This window comes from Tachypleus tridentatus, chromosome 4 (genome assembly GCF_004210375.1).
Source record: "Tachypleus tridentatus isolate NWPU-2018 chromosome 4, ASM421037v1, whole genome shotgun sequence".
NCBI lineage: Eukaryota > Metazoa > Arthropoda > Merostomata > Xiphosura > Limulidae > Tachypleus > Tachypleus tridentatus.
This window is the reverse complement of record NC_134828.1, coordinates 113,513,050-113,527,101: the sequence shown is the minus strand read 5'-3', so window position 1 is coordinate 113,527,101 and position 14,052 is coordinate 113,513,050. Positions and strand designations below refer to the sequence as shown.

Sequence of the window (14,052 nt, the reverse complement as noted above, 5' to 3'; positions counted from 1 at the left end):
TTTACATTAATTATATGTATATTAAGTTTTGTGTACACATCAATCATGCAGTTAAAATTGTATGTGTTATTACTTCCAGGTGAGCACTTTACATGAAGTTATTGACTGAAAAGCAACATAGACCTCAAGAGTGTTTAAAGTTTTAAATTAATTATGGCTGTTGTAATAAAAAATTACCAAATTGGAAGAACTCAAGTACTACCTCAGAGAAATCTGCTTTACTTATGTGCTCACAGTTAGTTTACTGCCCTAAAGAATCCAGCACCTGAAAACTCCACAGATGTGGAGAAAGGCTCGAATATGTCCCATCTGGATGAAACCCACTATCACCTCATCATTTATGGATGTTCTTGTGCCAGTTCAACAAGGTTATGTCACCCTCCAGTCTGTAGGGTACATGTAACAAAAAATAAACTTGCTTCTGGTGTATCTTTCATTGAAAGTAATATCATCAAACATTCATGAAGAAATTATAAATTTGTTTTACCATCTTATGATCTAAGTTATGTTATAGTGATGAACAGCCATTTAGAAACAGTTTTATTTTTACTGCAAGCCTTCCAACAGTCCTCTCAGGAAAAGTATGGACTTCAGTAGTGCAGTTTTTCAAAAGACAGGGATATTTTAGATTTTGTATGGTACTTACCAGAATGTTTTTGTATATTTATTTACTTTGTCAAAGCCATTAGTCCTAGAACTAGTAGAGAAATGAAAGATACTTAAAATTTAAAATAGAAAACTGTTGATGGCCTTAGCAGTTCTTGTATTAAAATATTAAGAAATGTTTCAAACTTACATACATACATACATGTCTCTTCTTTTTATCAAACCTAAGTATGAATAGTTTTGTTTTTCAGATGGATCCACTTTTAACCTTTATAAACATCTAAAATTTTATTAAAACAACTACAAGTAGAACAGAAATGGACACATTGTTAACTTCATGTATGTACAAAGTTACAGTTATTGACTCTAGAGTATTCACTGAATGAAAAAATATTCAATACAGTGAAAAGTGCTATCTCTAATTATTAAAGAGTAGTTTCTAGTTTCCATGTAGAACACTAATTGTGCCACTTCATGACTATTTACTTGTTAAGCTAAGCATGCCTCCCAAATTCAGACATACATACAACATGCACGATGCATATACATGATGGTTAATACATGAAGTGTATAGTGCAAGCAGCAGTATGCAAAGGGAAGAACAAGTAGCAGATTAAGGTGTGACAGTTATCTGATTACATTCAGTGATCACATATACAATATCAAAAAAACAAACAAATGCAAACATTTACATTGAAACTGCCAAACACTTAAGCACATAACTAATAAAACATGTAAACCGTAAATAGGAGCACTATTTTTGCATGCATGCATCCAGCCATCAGTTAGGAACAACTAGCACAAAATGCAGTATCATCCACCTTTTGCAAACAAAGACAATTATTTCTTATGAAGAACACAATCTCTAATAGTTTGTAATAACACCAGTGGTCACTACATTAAGTCTAACTGTTCTGCATGAGTTTTTCCTTTGTTTTTGAACATCCTTTTTCTCTTGGTCTCTTTTTTCATTCTTGCTCTTTGTTTATCCTCTCTCTTACCCTTACCTTGTCTAGTCTTAGTTTGTATACACTTGCAACATGTTTGTGGACAACAAGAAGTCATTTAGCAATTGGGAATTATTGTAGAGTTTGGTTAAACGTGGTGTTTTGCAGCATGTTTTTTGTGACTCTAAGCCAGTCAGAGTCTCTGGGTTTAATGAAACTTCCCCTGGAATGGGAACATTCTTGTTGTGGGAGAAGACTAGTTAGTGAAAATCCCTTTACTTTTAAGTCTGGCAGTTGTTTTGGTATAGGATTAATTGTTAGAAAACAATTAATCCCCAAGAGTGCTCAGAGATTAAGCAATCCTCCCTCAACACGCTTGTGGTGATGAGTTTACATTTGAGCTCCGTGGCTAGAGGTAATTATGGGACTTAATGGGTTCACATTGTTGGAACTGTGTTGGGGATTGCTCATTTGGTTGGTATGACAAAGTGAAGACAAGGACAAGAATGTTGTAGGAGTCTGGTGTTGAAGAGAGAAAAGTGATGTTGGGTGAAGTTTGGATGACCATGTATATGGCTAGAAAAGTGATGCCAGGTAGTGAAAGGTTCTTGATATTGTACAGTATATGTTTGTGGTGTGTAGGAGTGTTGTGATCGATTGTAGTTATATTTAGGTTGTATTCATGCAAAAGTGTGATGCCTCTAGTTTCTGAGCTTTTAGGCTTAGAGATAGTTTTGTAATTAGGAAGTCAGAAAATAGAATTATTGTTTATTAGGCTTCCATTTATGGTTATTATGGAGACATTAATTTCATTGTCTAGTTCAGTTCTAGAAGTTCAAATTTTTAGTAGTCAAGTCCTCATTGAATATTCACGTGCAAGATGGAGTCTTGGGTGACTTCCTTATGAGAGATGTTCTGGGAGACTGCTGGATATTAATTAAGTGATTCAGGTGTGATTTCTGAGGTTGAGGTGTTGGTGAGCAGCATGACTCACAATCTCAAGGAATGTGTTCTTATGGCATTCTAATTTGGAAGCTGTAAGCATTACTTCGACAATAAAGGCAACAACATAAATAGGGTATAGTACTGGCTAGTTTTGTGGGTCTATGGGTTCTTGATGTTGGTCCACTGGCTGGGATTGTAGTCTGGTGGCAGTGGCATATATGAGAGGCTGCTGTTGAATGACCTGAGCTTCTAAATTGGGGCTTCTGTGGTAGTGGGGGGAAGTGTTCATTTGATGGAGGTGCTGGTTGCCCATGTTGGCAGGTGAAGGTATTTGCCCTAATTCCTGCAATTAACTGAAATTTGGGACATCCTTGGTAGCATGCAGCATGCTGGCCTTTGCAGTTGCTGCATTTTGTGTTGCCACTCAGTGTTCAGTGGTATGTCTGCAGACTTATACCACTGGAAAACAGGTTTCGATACCTGTGGTGGGCAGAGCACAGATATCCCATTGTGTAGCTTTGTGCTTAGCTTAAAAAACAAACAAACACTTAGTGTTGTTTTTGTCTTTAGGCACTCACTAAATGGATGTTTGCCAGCACGCTGTACACAGCAGGCCTTGGTAGTGCAGGCAGACTTGGTATGTTCGAACAATTGACAATTGTAGCATTGCAGGACAATAGGATTTACAAAGTTGGGTGCCTCAACTTTAAACATATGAAACAAGAGTGTTATTCCTTCTTGTAGGATCAGTAAGGCTTGCCTGGTGTCGGTGATAATTACTCTGACAAATGGTGTTAGTTGTTGTATCTTCAAAAATCTGATACAGGGAAAGTTGAGGAATATGATGCCATAATGGTTGAGTTTTTCTGAGATTTCCTGGTCTGTGGTATCCCACAGATTATGACTACTTTCCCCAGTATGTTGTCCATAGGTACGTGAGGGTTTATGAGGCTACCATTGATAACATCTGAAGGCCAAGGCTTGAGAAGAGTAATATAATCCTGTGGATAGGTGCACTTAATGATGATGCCTCTTCAAAGGAGTCAACATAGAGTTGTTGAACATGATGTTGGGGAAAAGACAGCAGAGCTCAGCTGCAATCTGAGATTGAAACTCCCTTTCGAGTGGGAACGTTCCTGTTGTAATAGAGAGACCATTTCATATTAGCATTTTCATTTGCAACTGTTAGAAAGTAATACATGGCTTGCATGAGATGTCCATACTTTTGGCTGATAAGCACCATTTTTGTTTTCTCTAATTGTTTGTAATAATGGTCATTTTTACTGGACTCAGATTCAATAATCCACTTTCTTGAAATTTCCTCAGATTAAGATGCTTTCCATTTGCCTGATACCACATCTGTGTCAAACAACATTGGTCAAATTCCTTTTAGACCTTGTGCTACTTGACAACTCTTAACCACAGGTGCTAAGTAGACATTTCTTCCAGCAACTGGCTGTCAGTGAGTAAGTTTCTTAATGGATATCTCATGATTGCTACATAATTTAATTTCATTCAAGTTGTATCCAGATCTAATGGTAATTTGAGTGACTAACTGTACCTCAGCTTTCTCAAGTTGATTCTTTTTTGTTAACTCCTTTTAGGCTGACTTTCATTGTGTCTGATTTGAGAATATTACTGTAACTGTCTTCACAAGCTTGGTACATTCTTTCTATAATAGAAGAACAACTAAAACCTCAAGACTGAGAGTTGTATAAGAGCTCAAATATTTTAGCAAGAAAAGAAACAAATTTAAACTTGTGTAATGCTGCTTTGCTGTCTGTATTTGTTATTCTTCTTCAGCTGTGTACTTCAGTTGTCCTTCAGTTATGGAGGACTCTCAGAGAATTAACTTTTGAGTCTCAAAACATTTAAGCACTTTCAACAGCTAACCCTAAAGTTCACCATTTGATTTGGACATGACATATAAGAATATTTCTTCAAGATCCACCTCTCTTAGCACAGTTATAAAATTTTCTTGTTGGCCCAAGGACTGTTTAAACCAGTAGAATACATAGTTGTTCAATTTGTAATCCATACTCCTTAGCCTTGCCTGGAATATATCATTATCAACATTTAAGCTGCTTGAAACATATGACAGCATACTATGGAATCCTTTACTTTTCCTAGAATCTTAAATGTGATTCTGTTAACATTTAGTCCATTGATTGGAAAACGTGTATAAACTGTTGTTCTCTAATATCTTATTTCCATTTCGAGTAGACATAATCATATCATGTTCACAGTAGATGTACTTGTATGATGTTAATACTAGACGTAATCGTACGATGCTAATAGTAGACATACTCATCACCACCCACCGCCAACTCTTGGGCTACTCTTTACCAACTAATAGATGCTAATAGTAGACATACTAATAGTATCATGTTCACAGTAGATGTACTTGTATGATGTTAATACTAGACGTAATCGTATACTCATACGATGCTAATAGTAGACATAATCATATCATGTTCACAGTAGATGTACTTGAATGATGTTAATACTAGACGTAATCGTACGATGCTAATAGTAGACATAATCATATCATGTTCACAGTAGATGTACTTGTATGATGTTAATACTAGACGTAATCGTATACTCATACGATGCTAATAGTAGACATAATCATATCATGTTCACAGTAGATGTACTTGTATGATGTTAATACTAGACATAATCGTATGATGCTAATAGTAGACGTAATCGTATCGTGCTCGTAGTAGACGTGATTGTATCGTGCTCATCAGCCCTTTAACATTTCAAAAGAAAGTACTTATCAGGTAATGAACTACAATTTTGGTCACCTCATGTGTTTGTTATGTTTTTGCTGTTTCATCAAATCTCAAAGTAACCTTTGCAAAACTTTGCTGCAAGTTTGGGTCAAATCAACCAGACTTCAAGGCAGGATGTTTTTTGTGGGCTGTGTTAAACACACTGTTTACACTATTTGAGAACGTTGCTTTCAGTTGTTCTAAACTTTATCAAATGATGTAAAGGACTGCTCTTCAAAGAGTTATTCTGATCATCCAAAACAGGACTTTGAGAAAGCATAGAAGTATTAATCACTGTATTACATGAACAAGAAGTATTAGAAAAGCATATTGCTGATAGATTTGTTTTCACTGTCTGTTCTGTAGGACTGTATTTGGTGATAAGACCTGAACTTTTTCTTTGTTCATCTCCCTATGCATGTTTCAAAAGTTACCACTTGATATTATTATTACAAACGACTGTCTTTTAATAAATACCATAGAAAGAGTTAAATTGTTTATCTGGCAAAGTCTGATACCAACATCAGAAACTTTTTGACCATATAAAACTTGTTAAGGAAGCTAATTCAAATGCCATGGACACAAAGTAACAGAACATCAAGTGCATGTATGTTAGATTAACATAAAACTGGTAATGTGTAATAAAACTATGAGGATCTAGCTATTTCAGGACATGAATGGCAGACATCCTTGGTAGTATGCAGCATGCTGGTCTCAGCAGTTGATGCAATTTGTGTCACCCCCTAGTTTTCAGTGACATGTCTGCAGACTTATACCACTGAAACTTGGTTTTTGATACCTGTGGTGGTCAGACCAAAGATAGCCCACTGTGTAGCTTCATGCTTAGTTTAAAAAAAAAAAAAAAAAACACTTTGTGCTTTCCCAGTGCAGGCAGATTTGGTATGGCTGAAGCATTGCAGGACAGTATGGTTTCCAAAGTTGGGTTTTTCGATGTTAAGATCTATAGAACCAGAGTATAGGATCAGTGATGATTGCATAGCATTGGTGATCTCTGACAAGTGGTGTTAGTCATTGTGTCTTCATGGATCTAATAGGGGAAAAGTTGAGAATTTGATGCTACGATGGATACCACAAATTATGACTACTTTCCTGGATTCCTTGTTCATTGGTACATGAGAGCTTGTGGGACTACAGTTGAAGGCATCTGAAGGCCAAGGCATAATCTAGTGGGTTGATGCATTTAATGATGATGTCTTCTCAAGGGAGTCAACATTCATGTTGAATGTGATGTTGGGGAAAAGAAAGCAGACATCTTGCAACTAAAGCTTACATAAAACAGTAACCATGACAAGAAACACAATTTAACCATAATTAGTGCACACATTTTAATTTGAAAACTCAAAATGAACATTTGATCATCCCTCAATTATTCTTTATTGGGATGGAGATTATTTCACTCTAAAATCACACACCAGAAAGCAGAGAAGACAGTTTGTCTGTCTTGCAAGATAAATAATTATCTCTGATGCAGCCAAGAAACTGTGACTTTTGTACAAACCACCATTTGCCATATTGAATTAATAACATAGGCAGCTAGACAGCTCTCAAAACGTGTAGTTTTTACGACAGTTTTGCATTCCATGTTGAGATAAACCAAAAATGTAGTTATAAAACTCAAATTTTCCCTAAAAATAAGGGGAAGTTGGGGATTCTACAAAAATTATTTAAAAAGTAGGAAAGTAGGGCACATTGGGAGGAATGAATTTCATCCCAAAAATGTGATTTTAACCTCTCTTCATTTCTTTTTTCATGTTTATCACTAAAAGGTTTTATAGTACATAAGATATACAGCATATGTGTGAAATTGAACTTTCTTTTGTAATCTACATTATCAATTTGTAAATGAATATATTCTAATTCCTCAAGTCTGCCTCAGATGAGAGCTTTGATTCGTCCATTGGTATCAGATTGTACTTTATTCCATTATACATAAACTATCATCATTAAAATAAGCATTTTTTTGCAAGTGGTATTTAAATTAGCTTTCACATGATGAATTGAAGAATTCATCTTGCATTCAGTATGGCTGTTTATTTTGTGAAAAAATTCCCTTTCGTATAGGACTTGAAGAAACTGAAAGACGCATTGTTCTGTCTTGTCATGTATTTTGATACACTTTCAGTCTCTTTGTTTTTCCTTAAAGAATTTTGTTTTGAATGAAAATAAACATTTGATTCTTGGCTGTAGCTTAAAGAAAATATTTAGCTGATAATAAAATACTATTTTTTAAAATTACAGGATACTTGAAGCAATAATTTTTTTAGAATTTAGAAATTAATTTATCTTTAAGTAATTGCAATATATATATTACATTGTTAGTATGTGTTCTGCTTTTCTTTTAGACTACCTTGCAGTATTATTAAGTTTACAGAGATGCCAACAATTTCAAATGACTGAGCGTAATGATTGTAGACAGAGCCCTTACAGATATCGTACAACCACTGGGTTTAGTTTTGAGTCATCCATGTCTGTGGATCTATCTGTGGCTAAACTGTAAACACTGTTAGTAAGTATGCTTGAAATCAATTTGCCATCTTCACAACCCAACATTTGTACAATGGCTGTAGTTTTGGTTCTAGCACAGCCATATTTTTTTGCAATATCAGAATCTGGGAACATTTTTCTGAATAGATGTCTTGCATGATTGGCTACAGCTAGGGGTAAATTATGAGCAATGACGAATTGCATGAACATCACTTCTTCATTTATGGTTTCATATTCTGAATTCTGACTCATAAATGTCGTTATCTGCATCGTTTTTGTCTTCGCCTCAGTGAGATGCCGATTTTGTATGTCTGGAACAATCGTTTATCCCACAGAAAAATTGATGTGACAAACTGTATAAAAAGCATGACTTTCACTGACTTTTGATGCAATGACCAGATATTTTGCACTATACTCTTTCCTAAATTTTTGATTCACAGTTTTAGTTCTTTTAAATTTGTCAGAAACAAGACAATCTGGTGAACGAGACCTCTTTTTTTCCATCTTGTGAATGATCACATTTGTGTTTCTATGCCACTTAGAAAACAAGAAATACCCATCTATGCGAGCGCTGATTGGCTGACAAGCACTGATGACGTAACTATGGATTCCCCCACGTACCCAGTATGGAGAAGCACCGCACTCAAACTGTTGGTAGACGTTGGAGATACAAATATTTTTTATTATTTCAAGCACAAACATGATTATTGCAAGTTGCCATTTGGACTATGTTTTTTATTTATTATCAAAATTTATTTGTATCTCACTAGAAATTTTCTTTTCACCCATTTCAAGCCCTGGGGAACAATTTATCTCTTTATTGTATAGGCCTATAAAATATATAATAATTTGGGAGTTGCAACAAGTCGTAATATTTGTCTATATGAGCGTATAGTCATAATGTATACACCAAAATCATAATGGTTGACATCTCTGAGTTTATTATAAAAGGTTTCCTTTGTATTTTTTGTCTGAAACAAACATTTAAATTAAGATTAAAAACCAGTCGAATAATGAATGCCAGTAAAGAAAGTAATGAGATAATTAACATGTATGAAAAATTATGATTTCTTTTTGGTAAAGTGCATTAACACTGCATTTTGTCTCATTTAAGAAATAGATAGAATAGTTATCTTACTCTGAATTTACAAGCAATTCACTCACCTCTGAAATGTCTTCTTGTAGGACAGTGGTAAGTTTACAAAGTAACGACACTAAAATCCAAGGTTTGATCCCTCATGATGGACACACCTAATAGCCCACTGTCACTTTGCTCTAAAATGAATAAACAATTTTGTAAAAGAAGTTCAAAGTTAAGTTTCATTGGTATAACATCTATGCTGTCAGTTTGGTTACATTTCAGAACTATCATAGTTTGTATGGGAAATATCATTGGCCATACCTTTATAATCACTGAAACTCTAAAACTCGTTTTAAAATTGTAGTTGCACTCCTATAACCATTGAGTTTGCAAAAATTATTTTTACCCTTATAATTACAAAAAAAAAAATTAACTCTTGAAAGTAGAAGAACATTTTTTTAAAATAGTGTGTGTACTTTTTTTTTCCATTTTACTTCGAAATATTAAATGATTCAATGAGCAGAAAATATTTTTGAGCTATTTTGACATCCCAGATAACAATGAGATGTTGAACCACCTTTATATTGTTCATTAGGCCTATGTTGTTTGCTCCACTGTTTGTTTAATATTAAGTTGTTAGTCATGCCAGTTTAGTTGACTTATTGTTGGCTCCAGTGTTGGTTTTATTAACAATTAACAAACTTATTTTTTTTCTTCTTGTACTCTCCTACTATTTTTCCATTGTTCTTGTACTGGTCTCCATCATTTCAACGTCTTGGGAAGGAGGAAAAAGCTGCTGGTATGTTCTGCAGCATGTGGCCTTTGGTGTACTACATCCAACCCTTGGCAGCCTTCACTTGAACTTTGACAACCTTCTTTGAGGAGGAGTTCTTACTGTCTCTAAAATCACAGTGTAAGCCTAGTTAGTTTTATTCTAGTATTACAGTCAGGGTTCAACACTTTTTCACTTCTTCCAGACAGTTGTTTTGTCCTATAGAACAGGTAAAAATGGATGATTGTACCTGTTCTGCTCAAGATGTTGGGAACTTAGAGAACTAGTTATCTTTCTCAATGCAATACATTAAATTTGAAAGGCAGATCAATATTGGTATGTCTATGACAATAGGAATTCAGATGTAACTTTCTCTTCTTAATAATAAGACATTTTAATGTTGCATGAAACATGTTCATATATAAGTTATCTAAAATAATTTATTGTGTATGTATAATATAAAAAAAACTACAAATTTCAAATTTTGTACCTGACTGCTGTGGGTGTCTTGTGGGGACTGATGATGGGGTAGCCCTTATCTTACTGCTATAACCCATTGTAAGCAGACTGATGAAGCATATGTCCCTAACCTTGTCACTGAGAGTTTCACTCTTCTTCTTTAAGTCAAAGTTTTTAAACTTATTTGAGATTCCAAACCTATTTTTGGCAGCCGTGAATCCACTGAATTAATCTAATTAAAATAATTTATGTTTTACAGCCTTGTTAAATAACTATTCAGGTAAATAGAAAAGTACATTCGGTGTATGGTGAAGGTGTTGTTTGAGAAATACTTATGTAAATAAAAGTTAATCTAAATGAGATAAAATTAAGAAACCATCAATAATTGAACTTACTAAGGACTAAGTACTGTGAATATTTTGTTAATACCATCAAGTTTGTCATATTATGTGATGTAAAGACTTTTATATAAAGATTTTCAATAAATTAAATCATTTCCTCTTGTTGCTCTTTCTCTGCTACAGAAGCAATTTTCAAACCCAAACTTTTTACCCTTTTCTTTCTTAAAAAATGCAAAACATTTTTGATTGGGTTAATGTAATAACTTTACATCAAATCATATAAACTTGTCCTTAACGTGTATTCTGGTATATTTGCATTCACAGAATATTAAGGGTTATGTAATACATGTAATAAGTTATTTATTTGCCAATAAAACAAATGTGTATACTTAATATCTAAATTCTTAAAATCAAATAGTTTTCTATGTATTTAAGCAATTTTATAGAGGACACCATATTTTTTTTACCATATTTCGTAACCAATGTTCTATAATAGTTTGACGTCCTTGTACCAGTTTTATTTATGTTCTTTCTGTAGAATGGGGCAAACCATATCAAGGTTTGAGGGGTGCAAAGACTCGTACAAATTATTGGGAATAGCTGTTGGTGTCAGTTAAGGGATACTGTATCGAGACCTCTTTGTCTCGCCTCAGAGTGCAGTATAACAATATTCCTCCTGTCATTATCCTTTCTGACAAGGATGGAAATCCTATTCCCCTTGTGACTTTTCCACTTTTTCTCACCACTCAATCAGTTGGCTTATCTTGTGTGAGGACCAAATACTTTCTTTGTCCTTTCATCTCATCCAAGATTATGGCATTCTTACCAGTATTTTTGCATCATGTATACATGGCAAAATGTATGTTTGAATGGCATTGATTATTTTCTAACTTGTCTTTTATACTAAATTATCAAAATGAAAGAATGCTTCAACACATGACAAATCATTTATCATGACTAGAATGGTGTGATAAAACATTGTAAAAAAATTCTATTCCAAATACATTGTTTTGAGTAACCCAGTATACCAATGTCACCCTCAACTTTCTATTTACAGATCACCATTTTTGTTTTACACAACTCTTATTAGAATGCCAATATCAAATTGAATCAAATTTACAAGCCATAGTTATAATGAAGTCTTTGATGACATTTGTCAATATGGAACTTGATGTGTTTCACAGTTCATGTTCAAAAGAATTAAAAAACACATAAACATTGCTCAGTATCATTGTAGTATACTTAAAGAAACTAGAGAAAATCCAATATATATGTTATGCTATGGAAAAATTATGCATTTGTGCTCAACATCATTTAGCTGCAATGGTCATAAATTTAATTCTCAATATAAATTATTCAGTTCCACAGTTCACAAATGCCCTTTGCACTCTCCATCATTCAGTTGCACAGTTCACAAATGCCCTTTGCACTCTCCATCATTCAGTTGCACAGTTCACAAAAGTCCTTTGCACTCTACATCATTCAGTTACACAGTTCACAAATGCCTTTTGCACTTTACATCATTCAGCTTCATACTTTACTTTGCCCTTCAGGATTGGTAATTTTGTGTATCTGTTGAAGTTGATGACAGAAGTTATTCATAGAAGTTCTCAATAATACAAAATTATTTATATACAACTTAAATATCTGTATGTTTTTTAAAGTATACTGTGTACATGGCCCATGGTGTTCCCCAGTCTAGTGTCTTTCACTGGTTGAACTTGAAATTCAGTAATGTATGATATTGGCCTCTTGTACTACCTGTATTATTAAAACCCTACCTCCATGGATTCAGCACTGTACACTTTCTTCACATTTGGCACACCTTGTGGCTAAGTAGGCTTAAAGCCACCCTCAGGTCATTTTGACAACTTGCAAATAACTTACTTTAAAAAAGTTGTTAGTTTACACACCATTCCTTTCAGATCTTGTAGAACATTTTTGGATGGAAAAGCAGAGATATTTCCAAGGCAGCCACAAGCATATGTGCATCTTGTGCCAAATGACAAGTTTATGATTATTGTATACCATCTGGTATCTTCCATACATTTTTTCAAAGTGTTTCACAAACAAGACCATCAACTGTGTGCATAGTTGCAGTGCATAGGTCAGAGTGAGAACCAGGGAAAGTGACCATTATGACTCATATTAGGATGAAATGCTATAAAAACTTTGTGGTGCATGTTCTCGAAGAACAACAATACAGTGTAAAGAAATTTCTGGAATGTAGTGATTTTCCAGTTGTCAATCTAAGGAAGTGCTTTTGGTTTTCTAGAGAACTCCCACAAAAGGTGTTTTTTTTTTCAGGCCATAAAGGGTGTTTTATATTCTGTAAAGAATCTTATCTTGGAGAAGGACTTAAATGAGATCTCTCAATAAAGAAAGTTAAAACAGAACTTGTAACACCTAAGGTCATTAAATGCATGTAATGTACTGAGAAAGCAGAGACCATTCCAGTGTCTAAGTAATAGTTGATGGTCTTTTATGATGAACATTATCAGTTACTTTTTCATATATCTATATGAATGGTTTCTTACCTGAAAACATTTTTGCAGTGTCTAGTATTGGCCAGAATTGAAAGCTGGAACTCTTAAAGAGTAGTCCATTGCTATTTATTGGAATATCAGTATTGGAATTGTTAGAGCTTACAATTAAAAAAGAATCCAAAATGTTTACCACTGTGAATTCTGTATGATGTCTTAGTACTGAGCACAGTTACTGCATTTTGAATATTTTTAAATGATTTATTGTGCTTGTGTGTGGCTGTAACAAGACATTCAAGTAGTAAATGATAAATTTGTGAATACAGTTTTTCTGGTTTAAAATGTAATAAATACTTATGAATTATTGCAGTCATTAGAATCAGTATTTGGTATAGTGTTCCCAAGTGGCTGTTTGGATAAAATAAATATATAATTGTAAAAATTGTGAAGTCAGGTTCAAAAGGTCTTAAAATTAAAAGGAAAATTCTCTTGTTGTTGTGTCAAAGGAATTTTGAAAGCACATGGTAAAACAGAAAACCCATAAAATACCCAAAGTATCCAATTGACTGAACCATGTGACATTTATATGAATATTTTGTACAAGGCAGACACTTCAAGCCAACAGTGGAAATAAAACATTTGCCTGCATTTATTCTGTTACAAGTGGGCTACAGTAGCTGCAGCCCACTGCCAAAAAAAGCCCAATATTATAGCCATGTGCCAAAGTTGATTCAACATAACCTTGCTGTCTGAGTTGTGACTCTAATGAACTATATTTTGATGTTGGTTAATTTAAAACTTTCTGAATAACATGGAATAATACTGTTATTCATGGAAGTATGGGCCTGTAATAAAATTTATTGAATAAATTGTTTTTGTTAATCATGTCTTTCCTAGTGGAAACTAGTTTCATAGCTATTAATATGAATGTTCAATTGAATTTTTAAAACATTTCAATTTTAAGTGATTATATGTCTTATTTTTTAAAGTGAATTTTACAATGTCATTATATTAAGGGCATTCTTTCTTAAATTCCCTATCTCCACTTTAGTGTTTTGTACATTATGTGACAGAAGTAAGCTAGAATCCTTCTAATTGTGTACCAAAGTCTATCTCTTTTTATACACAAGTCATAAAAT

General features: G+C 33.9%; 1 protein-coding gene across 12 annotated transcripts in view; it reads left to right on the top strand.

The window, feature by feature from the left end:
* The window catches only part of LOC143249904 (activin receptor type-2A-like), a 96,819-nt gene that overhangs the window by 65,136 nt on the left and 17,631 nt on the right, over positions 1–14,052 (top strand). For 11 of the 12 annotated variants that reach the window (XM_076500504.1, XM_076500501.1, XM_076500503.1 and 8 more), the window contains one exon: positions 80–4,803. In XM_076500504.1, coding sequence (XP_076356619.1) covers positions 80–96 — 17 coding nt within the window. In that variant the 3' untranslated portion in view covers positions 97–4,803. Of the gene's footprint in view, positions 1–79; positions 4,804–14,052 lie in introns of those variants that run through there. The other variant, XR_013028029.1, reaches the window with a different exon arrangement.